Genomic DNA, 26723 nt, shown 5'->3' on the forward strand with positions numbered 1-26723 from the left:
AATCACTCAACAGAAGAAAGTCCACTGGACCTGACGGGATACCAATTCGATTCTACACAGAGTACGCGAAAGAACTTGCCCCCCTTCTAACAGCCGTGTACCGCAAGTCTCTAGAGGAACGGAAGGTTCCTAATGATTGGAAAAGAGCACAGGTAGTCCCAGTCTTCAAGAAGGGCCGTCGAGCAGATGGGCAAAACTATAGACCTATATCTCTGACGTCGATCTGTTGTAGAATTTTAGAACATGTTTTTTGCTCGAGTATCATGTCGTTTTTGGAAACCCAGAATCTACTATGTAGGAATCAACATGGATTCCGGAAACAGCGATCGTGTGAGACCCAACTCGCTTTATTTGTTCATGAGGCCCTGAAAATATTAGATACAGGCTCCCAGGTAGATGCTATTTTTCTTGACTTCCGGAAGGCGTTCGATACAGTTCCGCACTGTCGCCTGATAAACAAAGGAAGAGCCTACGGAATATCAGACCAGCTGTGTGGCTGGATTGAAGAGTTTTTGGAAAATAGAACACAGCATGTTCTTATCAATGGAGAGACGTCTACAGACGTTAAAGTAACCTCTGGCGTGCCACAGGGGAGTGTTATGGGACCATTGCTTTTCACAATATATATAAATGACCTAGGAGATAGTGTCGGAAGTTCCATGCGGCTTTTCGCGGATGATGCTGTAGTATACAGAGAAGTTGCAGCATTAGAAAATTGTAGCGAAATGTAGGAAGATTTTCAGCGGATAGGCACTTGGTTCAGGGAGTGGCAACTGACCATTAACATAGACAAATGTAACGTATTGCGAATACATAGAGAGAAGGATCCTTTATTGTATGATTATATGATAGCGGAAGACACACTGGTAGCAGTTACTTCTGTAAAATATCTGGGAATATGGGTGCGGAACGATTTGAAGTCAAATGATCATATAAAATTAATTGTTGGTAAGGCGGGTACCAGGTTGAGATTCATTGGGAGAGTCCTTAGAAAATGTAGTCCATCAACAAAGGAGGTGGCTTACAAAACACTCGTTCGACCTATACTTGAGTATTGCTCATCAGTGTGGGATCGGTACCAGATCGGGTTGACGGAGGAGATAGAGAAGATCCAAAGAAGACCGGCGCGTTTCGTCACAGGGTTATTTGGTAACCGTGATAGCGTTACGGAGATGTTTAACAAACTCAAGTGGCAGACTCTGCAAGAGAGGCGCTCTGCATCGCGGTGTAGCTTGCTCGCCAGGTTTCGAGAGGGTGCGTTTCTGGATGAGGTATCGTATATATTGCTTCCCCCTACTTATACCTCCCGAGGAGATCACGAATGTAAAATTAGAGAGATTAAAGCGCGCATGGAGGCTTTCAGACAGTCGTTTTTCCCGCGAAACATACGCGACTGGAACAGGAAAGGGAGGTGATGACAGTGGCACGTGAAGCGCCCTCCGCCACATACCGTTGGGTGGCTTGCGGAGTATGAATGTAGATGTAGATGTAGACTTTCAACCTCCACTGACAAGCATCGCTCTGAAAAATTGTTGCAGCGGAAACAGTGCTCACCTGTTCGTTTTTGTGCGCTTATGTCATTTGATGCAATTAAATTTGTGAGTATTATTGAACATGGCTAGTGCAGCAAATAAACAGAAAGCGCAAAATAAATGTAACAGATAATCGTAGCTTGGTGGACTGAGGAATATGGAATGATTAATAAAGGTTCATGTGTTTTATATTTCGGAAAGATTGTGCGCAGAACATCGCCTGTAAAACGGCACTATAAAACAATTCACAAAGCTCTCTGTCAAAAAAGTTCTACATGTTCTTCGGCTGCACCGTCAATGCCCGACGTGGTAAGCCTTTTGGCAACGGGGGATGTTTGAAGAAAAAGTGGTCTGCATGTGCCCCCTCATTCTGAAAATAAAGGCAATATGACTGAACAGATCAAAGATACTCCTTTATCCAGATATACAATAACACAAAGGACCCTAAAACTTGCTGAAAATATAAGAGAACAACAATGAATGGCATATGCCCTCTCCTTATATTTCGCCTGTCTTGCGAAAGTAAAGATGTTACTAAATCTGTCCATTTACGTGTGTTTGCTAGATATCGTGTTGTAAATGACATCAAATAAGAATTGATTACGACGATATCGTTGGCAGCAACTACGAAAGCGATAGATGGTTGTATGGCAGTTAAAATTTCGCTAACTGGAAAGGAGATGAATCCAAATAAAATTGTTTATACAAAAAATGGTTCAAGTGGCTCTGAGCACTATGGGACTCAATTGCTGGGGTCATAAGTCCCCTAGAACTTAGAACTACTTAAACCTAACTAACCTAAGGACAGCACACAACACCCAGCCATCACGAGGCAGAGAAAATCCCTGACCCCGCCGGGAATGGAACCCGGGAACCCGGGCGTGGGAAGCGAGAACTTGTTTATACATCTACATCTACATGGTTACTCTCCAACTCACACTCAAGTGCTTGGCAAAGGGTTCATCGAACCATTTTTATACTAGGTCTCTCCCATTCCACTCTCGGATGGCGCGTGGGAAAAAGGAACACCTGAATCTTTCCGTTGGAGCTCTCATTTCTCTTATTCTATTACGCTGATCATTTCTCCCTGCGTCGGTGGCTGTCAACCAAATATTTTCGCATTCGGAAGAGAAAGTTGGTGATTGAAATATCGTAAATAGATCTCACCGCAAAGAAACCGCCTTTGTTTCAGTGACTGCCACCCCAGCTCGCGTATTATGTCAGTGACACTCTCACTCCTATTGCGCGATAACACGAAACGGGCTGCCCTTCTTTGCACTTTTTGGATGTCCTCCGTCAATCCCACCTGGTAAGTTTCCCACACCGCGCAGCAATATTCCAGCACAGGACGGGCAAGTGTATTGTAGGCTGTCTGTTTAGTGGGTTTGTCGAATCTTCGAAGTGTTCTGCCAACAAAGCGCAGTCTTTGTTTCACCTTCGCCACAATATTATATATGTGGTCTTTCCAATTTACGTTGCTCGTAACTGTAACTCCTAGGTATTTAGTCGAATTGACAGCTCTTAGATTTGTGCGATTTATCGTATACCCAAAATTTATCGGATTTCTTTCAGTACCCATGTGGATGCCCTCGCACTTTTCCTTGTTTAGTGCCAATTGTCACTTTTCGCATAATATATCAATTCTCTCTAGATCATTTTGTAATTGTAATTGTTCGTCTAATGATTTTACTAGGCGGTAAATTACAGCGTCATCTGCAAACAGTCTAAGGGGGCTGCCCTGATTATCATCTAGATCATTTATGTAAACCAGGAACAGCAGAGGGCCTATGACACTACCTTGCGGAACGTCAGATATCACTGCTGTTCTACTCGATGATTAACCGTCTAACACTACGAACTATGACCTCTCTGAGAGGAAATGACGAATCAAGTCAAACAACTGAGACGATACTCCATATGAACGCGATTTGATTAATAGTCGCTTGTGAGGAACGGTATCAAAAGCATTCTGGAAATCTAGGAATATGGAATAGATCTGAGATCCCTTGGGTAACGAATAATGGAGCTTTCAATAAGGTGGGTAAAAAATTTGATTGTTCCAAGCACACATCGGACAGTCTGTTCTTGGATTCCACTGCATCGTGCAAGGCGTAGTTTCGCTGCTCTTCGTAATATAACGACCAAAGTCACAAAATAGTGGACCTTATATCGTCGCAAGCTTCTAATAAAGAAAATTACGAATAGTTGTTAGATGAAGTAATGCAGGAGCACAGCGGCTTACAGATGTATAAGGGTATCCGCTGGCTGAGTTCCGGCAACTTAGTTCAAAGCTACATGGATTGTTCGAAAGAAATCAGGCTGTATTCACAAAATAAGGGAAACTTTTTACAATGTTCAAAGTTTATAAATGTCACACGGCTTAGAAAACTAATGGTTTTTAGGGACTTGTGCCAGCATTTCAAAGATTTCAATGTAAGGCACAAACAAAATAATTTTTGTTGTGATTTACGTTTTCAAGCCGAACTGAAAGATTTTAATAACGATATCTTCTACAGAAACTAGAAGTATTTTCCAAATTTGAAAATTTACCATTGATTTGGATTTATTCGTAAAGCCAGAGCGCGAAAAAGTCGCTAAGGAGTTTTGTTCGATAATACATTCAAGGAGTTGTTAGAGAGACTAAAATTTTTTTATTATGTATCTTGATGTGACTTCAGTGGCTAAACTGAACTTGCATAAATTTAATTTGATGTAATAGAAGGAATTGGAATATAGCTGACATTTCCACTCTACATTCAACATGGACTCAAAAATTTATCAAAACAAAAAAAATAACTGGAAGGAAATGAATTAGAAAGACTATTGGACGAAAAAACGCCGACATTAAAACTTACGGAAACTTGGAATTCAATTGAAGACTCATACAGATATCTGAAGATGCTGGCGTTTGTTATCTTGAGCATATTTTCACCTATCTATGCCTGTGAGTCACTATTTTCTGTACTGAATAAGTTTAAAGATTCGCTAAGAAACCGCTTGTCAGATGACTCCAGTTCAGCTTGAATTTTGCTGAAAGTTACAAAGTATGCACCTAATATAAATTATTTGGCATAGAATTTGCAACAGCCAAAATCACCTTCAGACTGCACTGAGGCGGCAAATGTCTTGGGATACCCCCTAATGTCGCTTCGGACCTTCTTTTGCCCGCGGGAGGTGCAACACCTCGATGTGGCGTAGACTCAACAACTCGTTAAAAGACCGTTGCAGAAGCACTGAGCCTGCTGCCTGTACAACCGTCGATAGTTGCGAAAGTCTTACCGGTGCAGGAATTTGTGCACGAAGTGACCTCTCGATTACGTCCCAAAATGTTCGGTAGGTTTCATGTCGGACGATCAGACTTGCCAAGTGATTCGCTCGAATTGTCCAGAATGTTCTTCAAACCAGTTGTGAACGATAGTGACCCTGTAACAAGGCCCATTGTCATCCATAAAACTTCCATCGTTGTTTGGGAACGCCCATGAATGACTGCAAATGGTCTCCAAGTAGACGAACCTAGCCACTTCCAGTCAATGATCGGTTCAGTTGAACCAGAGGACAGGTCACACTACTATGGAACCATCAACAGCTTCCAAGCCCTTGTCGACAACTTGGGTCCATAGTTTCGTGTGGTCTGCGCCACAGTCGAACCCTACCACAACCTCTTTACAACTTAGATCTGGACTCATCCGACCAGGCCACTGTTTTCCATCCATCTAGTGTCCAACCCAAAGGGTGACGAGCCCAGAAAATGCACTGCAGGGGATGTCGTCCTATTAGGAGGCCACTCGAGTCGGCCGTCTGCTACCATAGCCCATAAACGCCAAATTTTGCCGCGCTATCCTAACGGATACGTTCGTCGTACGTCCGACATTGATTTCTGCTGCTGTTTCACCCAGTATGGCTTATCTGTCAGCGCTGACAACTCTATACGATCGCCACTGCTCTCGGTTGTTACGTGAAGGCTGTCAGCATAGCACTGTCCGTGATGAGAGGTAATTCCTGAAATTTATTGTACATGGATGCATACATATATTAAGATCTACATTTACATCTACGTCCATACTCCGCAAGCCACCTGATGGTGTGTGGCGGAGGGTACATTGAATGCCTACAGGTTCTCCCTTCTTTTCCAGTCTCATACTGTTCGTGGAAAGAAAGATTGTCGGTATGCCTCTGTGTGGGCTCTAATCTCTCTGATTTTATCCTCATGGTCTCTTCGCGAGATATACGTAGGTGGGAGCAATATACTGCTTGACTCCTCGGTGAAGGTATGTTCTCGAAACTTCAACAAAAGTCCGTATCGAGCAAAGGAGCGTCTCTCCTGCAGAGTTTTCCACTGGAGTTTATCTATCATCTCCGTAACGCTTTCGCGTTTACTAAATGATCCTGTAACGAAGCGCGCTGTTCTCCGCTGGATCTTCTCTATCTCTTCTATCAACCCTATCTGGTACGGATCCCACACTGGTGAGCAATATTCAAGCAGTGGGCGAACAAGTGTACTGTAACCTACTTCCTTTGTTGTCGGATTGCATTTCCTTACGATTCTTCCAATGAATCTCAGTCTGGTATCTGCTTTACGGAAGATCAACTTTATATGATCATTCCATTTTAAATCACTCCTAATGCCTACTCCCAGATAATTTATGGAATTAACTGCGTCGGCCGGTGTGGCCGAGCGGTTCTAGGCGCTACAGTTTGGAACCGCCAACTGCTACGGTCGCAGGTTTGAATCCTGCCTCGGGCATGAACGTGTGTGATGTCCTTATGTTTAAGTAGTTCTAAGTTCTAGGGACTGATGACCTCAGCTGTAGAGTCCCATAGTGCTCAGAGCCATTTGAACCAATTAACTGCTTCCAGTTGCTGACCTGCTATATTGTAGCTAAATGATCTTTCTTTCTATGTATTCGCAGCACATTACACTTGTCTACAATGAGATTCAATTGCCATTCCCTGCACCATGCGTCAATTCGCTGCAGATCCTCCTGCATTTCAGTACAATTTTCCATTGTTACAACCTCTCGATATACTACAGCATCATCCGCAAAAAGCCTCAGTGGACTTCCGATGTTATCCACAAGGTCATTTATGTATATTGTGAATAGCAATGGACCTACGACACTCCCCTGCGGCACACCTGAAATCACTCTTACTTCGGAAGACTTCTCTCCATTGAGAATGACATGCTGCGTTCTGTTATCTAGGAGCTGTTCAATCCAATCACACAATTGGTCTGATAGTCCATCTGACACTTTTGACACTGTGGCTCTCGGAAGACTGAATTCTTTAACGGTTTTCGAAATGGAATGTCCGATGCATCTAGCTATTACTACCATTGAGCGTTCTAAGTCTGTTGAATACCGTCGCGCCGTCATAATCGCGACGGAAACCTATACACATGATTCACCTGAGTACAAATGACTCCTCCGCCCTTTCATATCTTGTATACAGTACAGTTCCGCCATCTGTATAGGTTCATATCCCTATCCCATGACGTCTGTCGCCGCATTGTGTTAATACGGAAGTATTAATTATTTTGGCTCATCAGTAGACCCCAAATTTCTAGGCACTACAGATCATAAAATATGTTGGTCCAAATTGCTCTGACCTCTATGGGACTTAATTTCTGAGGTCATCAGTCCCCTTGAACTAAGAACTACTTAAACCTAACCAACCTAAGGACATCACACACATCCCTGCCCGAGGCAGAATTCGAACCTGCGGTCGCGCGGTCCTAGACTGTAGATAAAATATGTATGCATCCATGTACTATCATATACCTAATCACGTACAAAGCGAGCAAGAAAAAAAGGAGTTATATGGGATACCAAAATTTTGTTCCACGATTAGTTTGGTGACACGCGATGGCTGCATAAATATTTATCTGGAAAAAATGGCAAGTAAATGTACAAGGGCTCGCCATCGCTGGCCTAGGGGATAGTTTCCATAGTGAATGCTCTTACAAGAATGCCCATACCGCGAAGTACACAAGAGAATTTCTGTGAATTCTGGAAAATAAAGGAGGAGGGACGTGCGGAGGTAAAGCTGTGAGGCAGGGTCATAAGCCGTTCTTGTCTGCCTCCTGTCGGTATGGCACTCGTCCGCCAAAGGCAATGGTCTACTCTGAGACTGGGTCTATATAATGTGTTGCTGAAGGAGCAGAGAGAGAAGTTGAACTACAATGCGAAATACAGTACCACAAACTACAAGCGTTTTCTCTCTCTCTCTCTCTGCCTTTCTTTCTCTCCTTTGTGGAAACATATTAAATTCTCATGCACAAGATACCACTTCCCGACTAAAAAAACATTTCTTGTCGGCATAAATGCACTGTGATGAGTTTCAGTCCCCCTCTCTAGCTAAGTGGTTAGAGCGACTGACTGCTGTGAGGAGGATCAGGGTTCGATTTCCGGTACTTCCAGCAATTTTTCTTTGGAAGGAGGACTGGTACGGGGTGCATTCAGCCTATGAGGATACGTAAGTAGCAGCGAGTAGTAACCGTTCCAGAGGCAGATAATCGACAACGACCAGTAGAGTGGCGTGCTGACTACTTGCCCCCCATTACCGCATCCGACGACGCTATTGACAGAGCATGACACGGCGGTGCCCACGTCTGATTGTGCGGTCAGGGCCAGAGTGTCGATCTTCGCTATTTTACTGACGAGCAACGTGCGATGCCTGTACTGAATGTGGGGCCGGCTGGTGTGCCCGAGCGGTTCTAGGCGCTTCGGTCTGGAACCGCGTGTTAAGTTCCGTAGTGCTCAGAGCCATTTGAACCTGTACTGAATATGATGGTTGCCCTTTTGATTACCTCCTGTAATGTACAGCATTAGGTACATGAAATGTATTCGCAGTTGTGAATATGGACAAGTATCACTTGTATAATGGAATGAAAAGTTTTGCCGGACCGCTACTCGAACCCAGTTTTGACACTTATCGCGAGCAATCTCATAATCATTTGGCTGTCCGAGCACGACTCACGGCCTGATCGAAACAACGGTATACCGTCAACGATGTATCTGCAACTTGCACTCGTACATTCATTGTGTATGTTCCCGTACAGGGGAGACAGTTAAATTCAAAGTCGCTTGCCCGATGTCGGCGATATTGCAGTGCCTGTGTTATTTAGTAGTTGTCAATGTATAAAGGGGAAACGCTGTTACCCTAAAATGTAGAAACATTCCTCACTGACTGACTGCAGACTTTTACGCAGTACCCTATAACGAACATTCTTGCAGGCTCAGGCCGTACAGAAGCCGCGAGGGGTATCTGCGCTGTCTTGGGAGCCTTGTCACGGCCCCTGCGGCTCCCCCCATCGGTGGTTCGAGCATGGGTGTGTGTGGTGTTCTTAGCATAAGTTAGTTTAAAATAGATTAAATAGTGTGTAAGCTTAGGGACCGATGACCTCAGCAGTTTGGTCCCATAAGACCTTACCACACATTTCCATTTCAAGCTATACATATTTTTAATAAATAAATGTATATGTAATATATGTAGGGTAAACACTGTTGCAAAAATCCTGAAGAGTTCTTGATCGATTTACTTTAAATTTTTACACGATTCTGAACGTCCGGTCGGAAATAGTCTATACATTTTTTAATATGTGAAAAAGTATATAGTACATAAAGGGTAATCGCTGTTACCAATATTCGTGAAACGTTCTTGACCGATTTACTTTAATCTTTTACAAGATACCCTTGTACACAGACGGCCGTCCATGGGCTATTTATTTTGTAAACAACATTGTGCAGGTGCTCTGTCAAACTCGACTACGAGAAAGAAATTCCTGTGGAGACTTGGAGTGTCTTTCTTTCAATTACCACTTCATCCGGTCCGCTCCCTTATCCTTCAGGTCCGACGTGGGCCTTGGTAACTCGCTTTCAGTGAACCCGATTCTTTCCTTTTCCCAGAAATGCCTTCCGTCGTCTTTCGTCCGTTCATTAAATTTGTACGCATCAACCTGTAATTTAATTTCCTCCCTCGGAGTCGGCCTTCACAGAAAACAGAAAAGTTGCATACCTGGCTTATCAGCTTATGATTAGAGATGTACTACATATTACGAATTTTCAATAACAAAAACGAATGTTAATATCAGAGAAGGAAGGGAAAAAGAGATGGACTGAGAGGGTTGGAGAGGAAATAGACGTACGGAGGAGGTAGGATGAGATGCAGAGAGACGGGTGGCAGGAGGAAATAGAAAGACGGCGGAGGTGGTGATGGACAGAGTGAGGGGAAAATGTGCGAGGTGGATCAAAAGAGGTTGAGGATCAAATGGACAGAGAGGGGGGAGAAGGAGACTAGGATGTATACCGAATTTCCATACATATTAGGCATTGCGGAGCATTGATGGTTTCGTCAGTCTAATATAATTACGAATTTTTCTCTTTGTTTCATCGCCAGTGCATTAAGGAATCGACTCTGCCAAATTTATATTCCTTGCTACAAATTTATTTTATAATTACCATCTATCGAACCCAAAGTCCACAGAGAGTATTTCTGAGATTCTTCATGGTTACATATCTTTTTTTTTTTCTAAAAAGGACCATTGGTCAACAGTGTCTTTTTAAATTTGGTTTCTTTCCTTACTCTAGTCCATCTCTTATGCATATTAAATTCAGAATATCCCTGTGTAAATGTCAGCGGTACGCGTTGTGCGTCTTTTTTTTGAAACGAACTAATTGCATTTACTAGTGATACATGCTACTGACAACTGTAATCCTCATCTTGCTTTGCTTTTCGGTCTTACATTTGCGCTGGGTGCTCCTCGTTTCCGTTCAAAATGGTTCAAACGGCTCTGAGCCCTATGGGACTTAACTTCTGAGGTCATCAGTCCCCTAGAACTTAGAACTACTTAAACCTAACCAAGCTAAGGTCATCACACACACCCATGCCCGAGGGAGGATTCGTACCTGCGACCGTAGCGGTCGCCCGGTTGCAGACTGTAGCGCCTAGAACTGCTTGGCCACACCGGCCGGCCTCGTTTCCGTCTCGCGGTTGTGTTTTTTTTTTTTCTTTTTCTTTTTCTTTTCTAGACAGTGTTCTTTACACGCTAACAGTGGTACACGGCAGTATGAATAGGTTTAATGATGAGATAGCGTATGTGCACCTCGCGTGTGGGTTCACTGCGTGCAGCGGACGAACAACGTAACGACACCGTGCTTGAGCTGCTGCAGCATCGATGGCGACCATATAGCAGTATTTTTTCAAATTGAGTGCTGTTGCAATGTCCGATTTTGTGATTGCTTTTTAAAGACTTTTCTCACTATTGCGAATGTACGGGGGGATGCTGAAAGGTTTCTGGCTTTGTTTAGAAACAATAAAGGTTGAGCTTTGAAATTACCCGTTTATTCAATAAGTTATCCCCTGAGACTGATACACTTGCTACATCGTTTGTGCTGCTTTTCTAGTCCGCACAAATAAGTCATGTGATCGGTCGTGAAACCGTCCCTCCGAAGTCTCTCTGATATCTTTAATGCCCTAAAAATGGTTATCCTTTAGGTGTTTCTTCAAGTTCTGGAACGGAGAGCCTGTTTCTGACGAGTACGAAGGACTGAGAAGTTGGGAGCCCTGGCTCGTCAATTTGTCAGCGACAACGTTGGACAGGCACGGAGGTGCGTTGTCTTGAAACAAAAGAATCCCTTTGTTCGATTTTCCTAGTCATTTATTATTAATCTCGTCCTTCAGCTGGTTCAGCAGATTAGCATACTACTGCCGGTTATAGTAGATCGCTAAGGTAAGTAGTCCAACGAGAGAATGCCTTCTTGGTCCCTAAAAGCGCATACCAACACTATTTTAGCCGATTTCTAGGTGCAGAAATTGTTCGGCCAGGGTGATTTTATATTGGAAGTACTTGTAATTTCATGTGCACAGAATTCATAGCGTTCTTCTCACACTCTTGAGTCTGCCTTAGCTCTTCTGCGCATGCGCCATCTGTCTAGTGGCCCATCGTACGTTTCCGCGTTAGTATGCGCTCAGTGGCAGTGTTGCTCTGTACTCCACTCGTGTGATCCACTGGTACATTGTATGGTTTTCTCTGTTTTTTTCTGTTTTCTTCCGTGCTCCACATGCTCCCCACCACACCGTATTTTAACGGTTTACTTGTGTTCCCTTTTTGGGGGGTTCCGGAAATTGACCCCCTTCTACATTGATCTGTCGTGAGCTGCGACTCGATTTTTGGAATGTAGCGAAGTTTACTAATATTTTTACTCCAATATTATGTCGTAACTGTAAGAATTGGTCATTGGCACATAGTATATTACTTGCATTCAGCCACTATTGACAATGATCAGACGTTCCTTTTATCCAAATCCTTCACTTTTTCCTATTATTTCAGTGTTTCGTTGTGTTGACGACTTCACCTGATGATGTAACTAACGTTACGAGAACGGCAGTGCTTTTTGTGTAAAGTAAACTTACAACTGCAACGGTGACTTTTACTCAAAATGAATATTCAAAAAAACAAATTGTTCAAATGTGTGTGAAATCTTATGGGACTAAACTGCTAAGGTCATCAGTCCGTAAGCTTACACACTACTTAACCTGAAGTATCCTAGGGACAAACAAACACATCCATGCCCGAGGGAGGACTCGAACTTCTGCCAGGATCAGCCGCACAGTCCATGACTGCAGCGCCTCAGACCGCTCGGCTAATCCCGCGCTGACTTTTCCTAGTGCTTCGCTGTACTGAGAGTGGTATGGAATTAGCGAATCATCCTTCACTCTTTAGTAATCCGTAAACAGTGAGCAATTATATGAACCATAATTGTCCTTCGAACTGATAAATCCAACTGATTGTAAGTAGGCTGTTTAGGTTTTTTTATTGGTAACGCCATCTCTGTATGAAAATCACTGGCTGTGCTGTGTGCAGTCTGTGGCTGCTTTGCATTGTTGTAATACTCACCATTGTAGTGTTAGGCAGCTGGCTGTGAACAGCGCGTAGCGTTGCGCAGTTGGAGGTGAGCCGCCAGCAGTGGTGGATGTGGGGAGAGAGATGGCGGAGTTTTGAAATTTGTCATGAACTGCTATATTTATATATGATGATATCAAGGTAAATACATTGTTTGTTCTCTATTAATATATTTCATTTGCTAACTATCCCTATCAGTAGTTAGTGCCTTCAGTAGTTTGAATCTTTTATTTAGCTGGCAGTAGTGGCGCTCGCTGTATTGCAGTAGCTTGAGTAGCGAAGATTTTTGTGAGGTAAGTGATTTGTGAAAGGTATAGTTTACTGTTAGTCAGGGCCCATTCTTTTGTAGGGATTATTGAAAGTCAGATTGCGTTGCGCTAACAAAATATTGTGTGTCAGTTTAAGCACAGTCATTTGTAATTGTTCAAAAGGGGACGTTTCATGATGACCTCCAAAGAATTCCAGATGATGGTTCGATTGTTTCGACCGCTGCGCAGGGTGCGATCTTCGGAGGGCTGGCAGGTTTGATCTTCATGGGCTGGGTGGTGCTGGGCTCGCAGGCGGTCATGGCCGCCGGACTCATCACCATCCCCAGCAAGCCGGTGTCCATCGCGGGCTGCAGCGCCGACCTCCTGCGCCACTTCAACACCACGGCCGTCACCGCAGCCGCCAACAGCACCATCACGGCGGACGCTGCAAGGTGAGTGGCTGTCCATTGAATACACGGCACCTTCCAGGTGAGAGACTCTCAATTTGCAAAACGAGAGGCTGTCTTATCACGAGATGATTGAATGTCTGTTGCTAGGTGACAGACTACCTCTTACACGGTGAATGACTATTGCAAGGTAAGGGACTGTCTCTTGCAAGGTGAGGCTGTGTGTTAACTGTAAGATAATGCAAGGTCTCTTGCAAGGTGAGACTGTCTGTTGACAGCAAGGCAACTATGGCGGAATATACCAGAAAATTCAGAAAACGCGTTATGAGAGAAGAATAAACATTTGTCTTAGAAGATTCCCTGTGGGAGACGTTAGAGAAACTATGGGTTCCAGAAAAGAAATCAACGACGTAAATATGTAGCCGCATGTCTACAGGGGAACATAGCAGGATATGAGGCTCGCATTCGCGCATGAAAACACGTTCAACAGTCTCACTTTGACAGAAATTGCGACATAATATGCGACACATTGTCTACTAATAATAACAGCATAATAATAACATAACAATAGTAAGAATTAGGTAGTACTGTTGTAATGACATCTCGATGCAGTGAAGTACATGAGCTAGTTGCAATAGCTTCTGACATTTGAATAAGCAAGGTTAAATTTAAACGTGAAACACTCTGAATATTTAGCTAACGTTGTGGTGTACCAAAAATGATGTAGAAGTAGCGAATCATTCTTTGTTCTTGTCTTTTAAATGATTAATTTGTGCATTTGTAGTATTGCAGAATCAAATACTATGAGAAAGTAGTGCCATTATTCTCATAAAATCATTAGAAATGAACACAACTGTCTGCAATGAATTATTAAATTGAATTTACGTAACAATGAATGCTTACTCTTTGAAATAACGACAATTTACACCAAATTTCTTAGACAAGAATTTATGATACTTTTTACGTGACCTATCCAGAGCCTAATTACCATTTCATTTTGTAAACTTAGCAGTTGTCTGGTATTTCGATCGAAGTAGCGTCGCAGCTCGAGTGCACATCGTTTATGACTTCAATTTCGTGACATGTAAGCCCGCTGGACCACTCTGCTGAGTTTATGAAAACACGAAACATATTATATCTTGATTTTTGTTGAATAAGAAATGAATCGTAATGTTTTTCACTCAGGATGCATATTGAGTCACCTGAAGGTCGTTGCCATAGACGAATCATTACTGGCGCTATCATGCAAGTGCCCGTCTTAACTTGGTGCTTTGGGTGCGTCTGTTTGAATGACTCAAAAAATTTAATAGAGGGTTAAATTAAAGCATGAATTTTATAGGCAATATGTTGATTTTAACACTGTTTCGTTACAATTATGTTACTGCTAGACATGATTTAAGGCTCAAGTACAAGAATTCAAGCCGGCCGAGGTGGCCGAGCGGTTCTAGGAGCTACAGCCTGGAACCGCGCGACCGCTACGATCGCAGGTTCGAATCCTGCCTCGGGCATGAATGTGTGTGACGTCCTTAGGTTAGTTAGGTTTAAGTATTTCTAAGTTCTAGGGGACTGATGACCTCAGCAGTTAAGTCCCATAGCGCTCAGAGCCATTTGCACCATTTTTTTAACAAGAATTCAAAACAATATCTATTGTGCAATGAAACCAAGTGCGCGGTTCACTTTGAGGGAAACACTTTACTATCATTTGGTTAGGAAACAAAAACAGGAGCTATCCAACAGCATAGCGTAAATTAAAAAAAAAAAAGAGTGCTGTGGCTAATAAATATCATTACGAGGAGCTTTCAATAAGTGATGTAACGCACATTTTTCCTGAAAGCAGACAGATTTTATTCAGGGTTCCAATATAACTTATTATTATACTCCAATGTTGACTGGAATACTCTCTTTCAAATTCTGAAGGTGGCAGTGGTAAAATACAGGGAGCGAAAGGCTATTTAATATTTGTACAGAAGCCGGATGGCAGTTACAAGAGTCGAGGGGTATGAAAGGGAAGCAGTGGTTGGGAAGGGAGTGAGACAGGGTTGTAGCCTATCCCCGACGTTATTCAACCTGTATATTGAGGAAGCAGCAAAGAAAACAAAATAAAAATTCGGAGTAGGTATTAAAATCCATGAAGAAGAAATAAAAACTTTGAGGTTCAGCGATGACGTTGTAATTCGGACAGAGACAGCAAAGGACTTGGAAGAGCAATTGAACGGAATGGACAGTGTCTTGAAAGGCGATTATAAGATGAACACCAACAAAAGCAAAACGAAGATAATGGAATGAAGTCAAATTAAGTCGGGTGATGCTGAGAGATTTAGGTTAGGAAACGAGGCACTTAAAGTAGTTGATGAGTTTCCCTACTTGGGGAGCAAAATAATTGATGATGGTCGAAGTAGAGAGGATGTAAAATGTAGACTGGAATTTGCAAGAAAAGCGTTTCTGAAGAAGGGAAATTTGTTAACATCGAGTATAGATTTAAGTGTCAGGAAGTCGTTTCTGAAAGTATTTGTATGGGGTGTAGTCATGTATGGAAGTGAAACATGAACGATAAATAGTTTGGACAAGGAGAGAATAGAAGTTGTCGAAATCTGGTGCTACAGAAGAATGCTGAAGATTAGATGCGTGAATCACATAACTAATGAGGAGGTTTTGAATAGAATTGGGGAGAAGAGAATTTGTGGCACAACTTAACTAGAAGAAAGAATCGGTTGATAGGACATCCATTGGGAGATAAAGATGCTTGCACAGGATAGAGTAGTATGGAGAGCTGCTTCAAACCAGTCTTTGGACTGAAGGTCACACGAATACTGCCTCGGGCATGGATGTGTGTAATCTCCTTAGGTTAGTTAGGTTTAAAGAGTTGTTCTAAGTTCTAGGGGACTGATGACCACAGAAGTTAAGTCCCATAGTGCTCAGAGCCATTTGAACCATTTTTTTGAAGACCACAACAACAACAACAATAACAGCTCCATTCCTTAGGGTACAAACCATGTTTTTCAGCATAATTCTCGTTCAGTGCGACGCCTTATGCCACGTTACTGGCTGTGCCTGTATGCCCGCATGGTACCATTCTACTAATCTACGTCGGAGGCAACGTCTTGTGGTATCAATAACCTCCACATCATGCACCAATTGCTCCCCGTGGAGTGCATCCTTTATCGGGCCAAACAGATGGAAATCGAAAGGTGCGAGATATAGGCCGTAGGGTGGATGATGATAAATAGTCCCACAAAGTTGTGCGAGCTCGTCTCGGATGCGCAGACTTGTGTGAAACTGAGTTATGGAGAAGGAGCAGTTCGTTTACATTTTTGTGGCGACGCACACGCTGAAGTCGTTTCTTCAATTTCCTGGGGGTTGTAAAATACACTTGAGAAACCCGCCAGGATAGCCGAGAGCGCTATCGCACTGCTTCCTGGACTCGGGTAGGCGCGCCGGCCCCGGATCGACTAACGACGTAGGGCTGGTGTGCAGCCCAGCCTGGATGTGGTTTTTAGGCGGTTTTCCACATCCCCCTAGGTGCATACCGGGCTGGTTCCCACGTTCCGCCTCAGTTAAACGACTCGCAGACATTTGCAACACATTCGCACTATTCCATGGCTTACGTTAGACACAGACAGCCGGGGTACAGTAATTCCTTCCCAGGGGGTACGGGGTGGCGGCAGGAAGGGCATCCGGCCACCCCTCAAACTTACCATGCCACATCCGATTAACCACGGCCGACCCTGCGTAACTGCGGGACAAGGCTCAGACAAAGAAAGAAAGTAAAATACGCTTGATAATTGATCGTTGCGCCACGTGGGAGGACATCAACAGAACAGCCGATTCAGAGGCCCAAAACAGAGTCGCCATTAATTTACTGGGTCAGAGTGTGGCTTTGAACTCTTTCTTCGGAGGAGAGGTGGTGTCACGTGACTCCATTGATAGCCGTTTTGTTTCTGGTTCGAGGTGGTAGACCCATGTTTCATCACCTGTGATGATGGTCGACGAAAAATTGTCACGGTCAGCCTCAGAGCGTGCAAGAAATTCTGCAATGATGGGTCCTTCATTGCTCTTTACGGTTTTCTGTTAGGCGGCGAGGAACACAACGTACACACACCGTTTAGTACCCCAGCTGATGGACGATTGTGTTACCAACAGAAGCGTCGCGTTGTGATGCAGGGTCTTTTGTTGAGATCCGCCGATCACCTCGAATGAGTGTAACCGCACGTTAAAACATCGCAAGTCACACGTGTGTGCGGCCGGCCAGCACCCCGGGAATCTCACAGGTTTGCCCTTCATTGTTGCGATGATGACAGACTCCTGACCGAACGCTTCACCGTGCTCCTGTTCACTGTCAGGTCACCGCAGACATTCATCAAGAGCCTGTGCACATCTGCGGTGCTCTGGCTTTCCGTCAGAAGAAACTCAATGACAGCTCTCTGCTGGGAAGGCACCAGCGTTGCAGAGGCCTTTTCGACGTTTATGTATAGCGCCGGAACTTCAAGAAACTATTGGCTGAAACGGGACTATTTCACTGTGCCCAAAACAAATTCCGCATGTTTTTAAACCTAAGTTGGCCGAGAAAAAGTATTGCACTACTTATTTAACGCCCTCGTAAATTTGGCGCCAAAAAAAACTTACATGCGACAGGATACACACACACCAAGTTTAGGCAAGTGATGGTGCACATGCTGCAAAAAAATTTATCTGTCTAAACACTGAGGTTGCTGTAGTTGTAATTAAGAAAACCTTTCACTTCCGAAAAATTTATTAGGACTTACGTGATGTTGATGAGTTTATTCAATCGATATAGTTTCGTTAGAATCAGCAGGTCCACTTGCATTATCGTTATGGTCTTCAGGCTGAACACTGGTTTGATGCAGCTCCCATCACTGCTCAACTACAGAGACCCACATCCATTTGGACCTGCTTACTGTATCGATCACCTGACCTCCTTCTACAGTTTTTGCCTCTTCTTTAAATCTAGTTATGCCATAAATTTCCTATTTATCCCGTTTGATTCAGTGCCGCCTCTTTATTTATTCGAGTCGCCCGTTTCCAAAACCAGTTAAATCAGTTTTATCCAGTATTAACTTTTTTATAAGTCGAAAGAGCGTGGTTCGACTTGTAAAAAGTATATTTAATGCTGTGAAGAAAATACAGTTCCAAAACTCGTCATTTCAGTAAACTTGTCAAATCGTATTTAGGATAATTTTTAATCGTTATATTAATTTCTCTTGCGAGGTTAGTGCGACTTTATTTTGTTCAGCGCTGTGTATTTTATATTTTTCATTACGATATTCCTGTCGAGTTGGATTTTGGCGCAAATATATACTACCAACCAACAGCTGTTTGTCGGGATTGAAAACGAATTGCCGCGCAGAGTGGCCACGCGGTTAGAGGCGCCATGTCGCGAATTTCGCGGCCTCTCACGCCGAAGGTTCGATTCCGCCCTCTGGCATGGGCGTGTGTGTTGTCCTTAGCGTAAGTTAGTTTAAGTTGGTTTAAAGTAGTGTGTGAGTCTATGGACCTATGATCTCAGCAGTCTGGTCCCTTAGGAATTTACGCACATTTGAACATTTTGAAAACGCACTACATTAAGAAAACTCTATCTTGAACCCCAGTGACTATTATGAAATTATCGGAGCTTTTGAGACTATCTGCAACCTTGGATCAGATGTACATGTTGCTAACTGGAAGACATCTCCTAAAGATGCCATAATACCTCCCTCATATGGAACTTTAAGTTCAAGCCTCCAAAAAGAATATTAACTAAAAAGAGAAGTCAGAGTACAATTACTATTCGAGTGTAACAAAGCTATGGCACTGATATAAGACGTGGTAACAGTATCAGTAAGGAGGGTAAACCCTGGATGGGAGTAAAACCAGCAGAGATACGTAAAGGCGTTAGGGAAAATCAGAAAAAGTCAAAGACGTAACACTCCTCTTACAGAGCCTCTATGGATTAGGCTGAATAGACATTAATTGACATTTATTCTACAAGATGTGCTATTTTAATATAAAGTTGACGGAAACAGTTCAAACAATTAGGAAGTATCTACTATGTTATTCTTTCTAGTTAATTTTGCAATAGGAATTAATATCATGAAACTTCTATGTTATTTTTCATTTGTACCCATCAATTCAAACCAAAATACTTCCAGAAACCGTTATGTCCAGATTACAATTCCAAAAGTTGTTTCCTTCAAAGTAAAGTACGCGGGTAGTTCAGAAAGTAAGATCCTTTTGGTAATAAAATGGTTCAAATGGCTCTGAGCACTATGGGACTTAACTTCTAAGGTCATCAGTCCCCTAGAACTTAGACCTAGTTAAACCTAACTAACCTAAGAACATCACACACACCCATGCCCTAGGCAGGATTTGAACCTGCGACCGTAGCAGTCACGCAGTTCCAGAGTGTTGCGCCTAGAACCGTTCGGCCACCCCGGCCGGCCCGTTTGGTAATAAAAAAAGAATAGAAAACAGATAAAGAAAGCGATTTATTTCACAAAAATCTGTAACTTACACTACTTTTCAAAATAACACCTGTAATTTTCCGGGCATTTCTCATATAATGGTATAAGTTTGTGTATTCTTTCGTCATAGAATGTTTCTGTCAATTGCGCTAAGAAATGTAAGCACCCAATGTGCGCAAAGTTTATGAAACCCCATTTTTCAGTATTAACCTCGTAAATTACTGTTAGGGAAATTTGTGGAATTTCACAAACAATAGCATTAATCTAAAACAACGGTTTCTCTTAATCATTCCTTCGTCCACAGATGAACGTCCGCTTGGTTCTTCGTCATGCACTTGATCACGTCCTTAAATTGTTTGACCCATCTTCTCACCAATGAAGTACTCATTGCATTTTCTCCGTAAACCTCTCATATTTGTCGATAAATGTCACTTTGTTTATCGTTCTTAGCTTTCAGCAAAGTAATCACAGCTCCCAGTTCACAGGCGGCGGTATTTCGGATCAACAATGCCGCTATAAACAGTCACTACGAAGAACACACAACATAGAGCGAGCTCAGAATGGTGTCAGTTAGTTCTCTTTGAACCAGAGAAACTGCTGAGCATGAACTGTGATTGTATCAGTGCTGTGGAGAAAAATCGAAACGCAACTTACTTTGCGAACTACCCCCATATTTATTTTAAATAAAAGTTTTGTAATGTGTTATAAGGGAAGTATAAATATAAATCCAGAAAATGAAAGAAAATTTTAATGAATAAAGTGTAACAAAATGAGCCAAATAACATCTGGGTAACAGATTTTTCTCCATTCTGAAAACTTTTGTTACGTGGAGATAACGGACTTCGGAAGCGGGCGACTTATTCGATCTCACATCTGATCTCCAGAATACTTCTCTAGTGTGACATATCAAAAGCTTCTTTTCTCTTCTTGTCTGAGCTGTTTATCATCCATCTTTCACTCTGTACGTGGCTACATTCCAGAAAAGCACCTCCAGAAGAACTTCTTAAATCTTAAAGTTATACTAGATGTCGCCCGCATCTCGTGGTCGTGCGGTAGCGTTCTCGCTTCCCACGCCCGGGTTTCCGGGTTCGATTCCCGGCGGGGTCAGGGATTTTCTCTGCCTCGTGATGGCTGGGTGTTGTGTGATGTCCTTAGGTTAGTTAGGTTTAAGTAGTTCTAAGTTCTAGGGGACTGATGACCATAGATGTTAAGTCCCATAGTGCTCAGAGCCATTTATACTAAATGTCAACAATATCTTCTTCTTTATGACACGTTTTTCTTCTTACCGCCAGTCTGCATTTTGTATCCTCTCTACTTCCGACAGATATTTTGCCCTAATAGCTAAACTCACCAACTACTTTTGGTGTATCATTTCTTAATCTAATTCCCTCAGCATCGCTTGACTCAGTTAGACTACATTTCATTACCCTGTTTTACTTTACAAATGCTGTAACCACTTTTAGGACACTGTTCTTCCGTATCCTTTGTCATCTATGATAGAATTACTATGGCATCAACAAAGCACAAAGTTTTTTTTTCTTTTCCTATCTGTGTGTGCATGCCATTTCCCTGTTTCTCTTTAGTTTCCTTCGCTGTGAAATATAGAAGTAAAAATTCAAAAGCCATGATCGCTAATTGTAATATTGTTTTTGATGACCGGTTTCGGCAAGTCTAAGATACCAAATGGCTCTGAGCACTATAGGACTTAACTTCTGAGGTCATCAGTCCCCTAGAACTTAAAACTACTTAAACGTAACTAACTTAATAACATCACACACATCCATGCCCTAGGCAGGATTCGAACCTGCGACCGTAGCGGTCGCGTGGTTCCAGACTGTAGCGCCTAGAACCGCTCGGCCACTCTGGCCGGCCGTCTAAGATACCACTATCGAATATTATGCAGATATATCTCAATACATCTCTATCATATGTACAGTATATCGTGTTACGACTTGTCACGACATATTGTATAAGTGAAGGAGACGTGCTGAAGTGTTTTGGATAAGATCCGACAGTGACAACTTAGATATCTCGAAACCAGTCATCAGAAATAACATTATAAATAGGGATCTTGGCTGTTAAAATTGTTTAGTTCACATTACTTTAGATCACCTCCACACTTGAACGATGTCAAGCATGTACAATTTCGTTTATTGTTTTCTCACTGTACAAGCTAAGTGAAGTTTGCAGATACGGTACAAGTATGTCTCGTTCCCTTCCCATCCACTATTTTCTTTCCATGCCCTTCGATGCTCACAACTCAGTCTACTTCCTGTACAAGTTTCGAATAAACCTACACTCCCTGTAATTTATCCCTGCTACCTTCAGACATAAGTAAGTGTATTTCAGAGACCATTTTCAAAAGTTTTCTCAAAATACACAAGTCCGATAAACGAACTTTGGCCTTTCTTCAACATGTCTAAGTCCTAGGGTCACTACTGCCTCGACCATTCCAATACTTCTGTGGAACCTCAATTGATTTTCCACACTGTCGGATTCCACCAGTTGTTCCACTATTCTGTGATTAATTTATGTCATAATTTTGCAACCATGGTTTATTAGACTGGTGGTTTGGTAATTTTCACACCTGTCAACAACTGCCTTTTTTTTTGGCACTGGGATTATTGCATTCATAAGAGACTATTTCGACTTACATTGCGCATAGTGTGGAATAGCTTTATCATGCCTGGCTCTACCAAGGATCTCAGTAATTACTTTAGGATGTGTTTACTTCCAAGGCCACTTTTCTACTTAGGAATTCAGTGCTTAGGCAAATATTTCTCGCAGAATCAAATTTCCGACCTCACTTACTCCTTTATCTCTCGCTATATCTGTCTTTATACATTACAGGGAGCGGATAAAAATATCTAAAGCTCGCGAGAAATACATGCGTCAATATAAATGAATGTTCTGGTCATGCCTGCAGAAGATGCTGTTGTATTTGACGACGAATGGCATTGTTCAGTACTCTCAATACGCTGCAAGTGTCTGTGTAGTTGTGAGTGCACCTAAGTGGATACGCACAAACTGTTGTACTCGTGTGGTGGATGATTCCGTAACCAAGGTAACTGAAGTGTTTGGTGTTTTAAGAGGAACCGTACTGAATATTTACACTGTATACAGGGAAAGCTGGGGAACATTATCCGCAAAGTTACGTAACGGCAGAAAGTGTTTATTGAGTGATCGTGAAAAACAGCCACTGAAAAGGATTATGACGAAAATTAAGAGGCCAACTGCTTCAAAAGTCACTAGAGAACTGAATGTCGCACTCCCGAACCTTGTCAACACCAACGCAACACAAAGGGAGCTCCATAATGTACCGGGTGATCAAAAAGTCAGTATAAATTTTAAAACTTAACAAACCACGGAATAATGTAGATAGAGAGGTAAAAATTGACACACATGCTTGGAATGACATAGGGTCTTATTAGAACCGAAAAAAACAAAGTTCGCAAATAGTCTGACAGATGGCGCTGGACAGCAAAACGTCAGTGACTGCGCATGACAATCGTGTATAAAAAGAGCTGTAATGAGAGAGAGAGCCAGATGCGCCAACAGTCGCAGCATGTTGACGTTACCTGAAAAGGCGCTTTTAATGAAGCTGTATTATCAGAATGGGGAATGTGCTAGTTCAGCGTTACGATCCTATCGCCATAAGAAGGGGATTCGAACGGGTAAAGGTCCGTTGACGAATGCATCTGTGGCGAGAATGATTTCGAGGTTCGAAGCCACGGGTTGTTTAGACGATAGATGCCGTAGTGGCCGACCGAGCACAAGGCGTAATGCTGCTGAGACAGTTCAGGAAGAAATGGAGACTGTAGCGGTTTCATCTATGCACGGGGAAGTCAGCGCTCGTGTAGTCGCACGTCGCACCGGCATTCCACACACTACTCTTGGTTGACACTTAGGCGTACCCTCCGATGCTATCCGTACAAAATCCATCGGTATCATGAACTGTTACCTGGCGATTTAGTGAAGCGGAGGGCATTTGCGATGTGGGTGTTTCAAAAGGTGGCGGAAGGTGAAAACTGGTTGAGTAACGTGTTGTGGACCGACGAAGCTCATAAGCTCCGAGGGTCTGTCAACGCCCACAACTGCAGAATTTGGGTTACCGAAAATCCTAGAACTGTCGTGGAAACTCCATTGCACGACGAGAAAGTCACGGTATAGGTTGGATTTACTACATCTACAGTTATCGGGCCTTTTTTCTTCGAGGAAATGCGTGATTCTTGTTTTGTAACTGCTACTGTGACGGGTGAGAGCCTGGCTGATAAACGCCTGCTGGAACGTACGATGTTTAGGCAGGATGGCGCTCTACCCGATAATGCTAGACGCGTGAAAGATCTCATGCGCGCGTCGTTTTGTGATGATCGTGTGCTCAGCCGCCCCTTTCGAAATGCTTGGCCTCCGAGGTCCCCAGACGTCAGTCCGTGCGATTATTGGCTTTGGTGTTACCTGAAGTCGCAAGTGTATCGTGATCGACCGACATCTCTAGGGATGCTGAAAGACAACATCCGACGCCAGTGCCTCACCATAACTCCGAACATGCTTTACAGTGCTGTTCACAACATTATTCCTCGACTACAGCTATTGTTGAGGAATGATGGTGGACATATTGAGCATTTCCTGTAAAGAACATCATCTTTGGTTTGTCTTACTTTGTTATGCTAATTATTGCTATTCTGATCAGATGAAGCTCCATCTGTCGGACATCTTTTGAACTTCTGTACTTTTTTTTGTTTTTTTGTTCTAATAAAGCCCCATGTCATTCCAAGCATGTGTGTCAATTTGTACCTCTCTATCTACATTATTCCGTGATTTATTCTGTTTTCAAATTTATACTGACTTTTTGATCACCCGATAGAATTTCCGGTGAGCTGTAACTCCAAAACCACACCAGAAGAACGTTGTATCGAAGCCATAAAACCTGGGCCTTGTTACATGGAAGTTCGTCATTTGGTAGGATGGTCACTATTGTTTTCAGCGTCTGGCCGAGTTTACGTCTGTCATACGCCATTCCAAGCCTATGACGCAAAATGCTTGCTGCGAAAGAGTGAAATATGGGTGGGTTTCGATGATGTTTCGTGCAGCAACGTCATAATATTCCGTGGGGCCCACGACTACTCACCTGGGTCGCATTACTGTCAAGGATTAGGTGTCTATTTTGGCTGATCAGGTCCGTCCCACGGTGTATTTGGTCCACAACGATGATGCCGTGCTCAAAGACGACATCGAAGTTCTTCAAATAGCTTGCACCACTCGCTACTGATTATGTGAGCACAAGGATGAATTTTCGCATCTCCCGTGGCCACCACTATCACAAGATCTTAGTTTGTGCTGTAATTTGCAAAGAGCGATGAGTGATACATGTGTGTCTCTACCATCGTTACCTGGTTGGTTCAAATGGCTCTGAGCACTATGGGACTTAACATCTATGGTCATCAGTCCCCTAGAACTTAGAACTACTTAAACCTAACTAACCTAAGGACAGCACACAACACCCAGCCATCACGAGGCAGAGAAAGTCCCTGACCCCGCCGGGAATCGAACCCGGGAACCCGGGCGTGGGAAGCGAGAACGCTACCGCACGACCACGAGATGCGGGCCATCGTTACCTGATATTACCATTATTTATCAGGAAGAGTGGCGTAGAATTCTCCTAAAGCCCACACAGGCCTTGTAATCATCCATTCCAGGATGACTAGTAGGCGTTTTCAATGTCATCGGTTTCCTACATCGTATTAGACATTGGAATGTATGGTGGTTTTTATTTTTCCGTTGTTTTGTCTTCCCTGTGTATACTTCCTTTAAGTTCATTTCTTTTGTATAATCCTTCTATAGACTCCTTCGACTTTTTAACTTTCCCTTCTTTCCCTAGTATGGGCCTGCCGTCTAAGCTCTTGTTACTCATACAGCTGCTCCTCTATTTTTAGAGCATCTCCAATCATGCTATAAGCGGCATCTCTTTCCCAAAGATGTACATATTCCTGCAGCCTTGCATTTAACCCCTAGCCATTGCTGCTTAACCTTTCTGCCTTCTCCACGAATTTAAAATCTTAGATGTGTCTCTCCCCTTTCATGTGCTTCATTTTCTGCATTTATATGTTTCTCTCCTTTCTTCAGTGAAGCACTGTACTACCTGAGCTATGCATGGATTTGTATCAGGTAATGTCATTGTACCTATTTGATGCTCTGTTATTTCATCTCTCAAAGCTCTCTATTCGTTTTCTATTGCATTCCTTTTCGTTGCTTTAGTCGTCGTCTAGTACTCATTCTGCAGCTCCTAAAAACAGCTGTCTCGTTATTCCAATTTATACAGATCCCATCTCTTCAGTTTAATGTCTTTTCGCAATTTCTTCAGTTTTAGTCTGCAGTTCATGACCAGTGAATTCCTATATCACCACCGGGAAATATATTACAGATTAAAATCTTCTTTAGAAGTCTATGTTTTGCGATTAAGTAATACATTTCAAGTCTTCCAGTGTCCCCGGAACTCTTTCATTTATACAAACTCTCAAATGATTCGTAAATCAGGTTTCACCAATGATCAAACTATGCTCTCTGCAGATTTCTCCTGTGCGGCCTTCATTCCTTCCTCCATTCCCTGTTCTCATACTATATTTCCTTCTCTTTCTTTTTTCACTATTGAATTCGAGTCCCCCAATACTAATAAACTTTCCTTACCTGTCTGAGTATTTTTTTTTTTTTGCTTAATTGTACGTTCTTTCAATGTATACATCGCGTGCTCAGCTAGTTAGCGTATAAACATTTACTGATGTGGTCAGAGTTTGCTTCTTCTCTGTCTTGGCTACGACACGCATTCATATTTCCTTAGTCATTGTTATTGTTGTGGTATTCAGTCGGAAGAGGTGTTTGAAGCAGCTCTCCACGCTACTCTGTCCTGTACAAGCCTCGTCATCTCCGAGTGACTATTGCAACCGACATCCCTCTGAATCTGCTTCCTGTTTTAGTGTCTTTTTCTCCCCCTGCGATTTTTACCTCTCCCGCATCTCCCCACTTTCCTCCTGTACTAACCTACTGATCCCTTGATGTCTCAGAACATCTCCCTTCTTCTTCTCTTGTTGTGCCACAAATTTCTTTGCTCACCAGTTCTATTCAGTACCTCCTCATTAGTTACGTAATCTATCTAATCTTCAGCATTCTTCTGTAGCACCACA

The 26723-nt window shown here is 42.8% G+C and overlaps 1 protein-coding gene across 1 annotated transcript in view; it reads left to right on the plus strand.

Moving 5' to 3' along the window:
• Positions 1 to 26723, plus strand: part of LOC126418960 (sodium-coupled monocarboxylate transporter 1-like) — a 173088-nt gene that overhangs the window by 127565 nt on the left and 18800 nt on the right. Inside the window, exon 13 of the mRNA XM_050086006.1 lies at positions 12930 to 13132. Coding sequence (XP_049941963.1) covers positions 12930 to 13132 — 203 coding nt within the window. The remainder of the gene's footprint in view (positions 1 to 12929; positions 13133 to 26723) is intronic.

The sequence above is a fragment of the Schistocerca serialis genome, chromosome 9 (genome assembly GCF_023864345.2).
Source record: "Schistocerca serialis cubense isolate TAMUIC-IGC-003099 chromosome 9, iqSchSeri2.2, whole genome shotgun sequence".
Taxonomy (NCBI): domain Eukaryota; kingdom Metazoa; phylum Arthropoda; class Insecta; order Orthoptera; family Acrididae; genus Schistocerca; species Schistocerca serialis.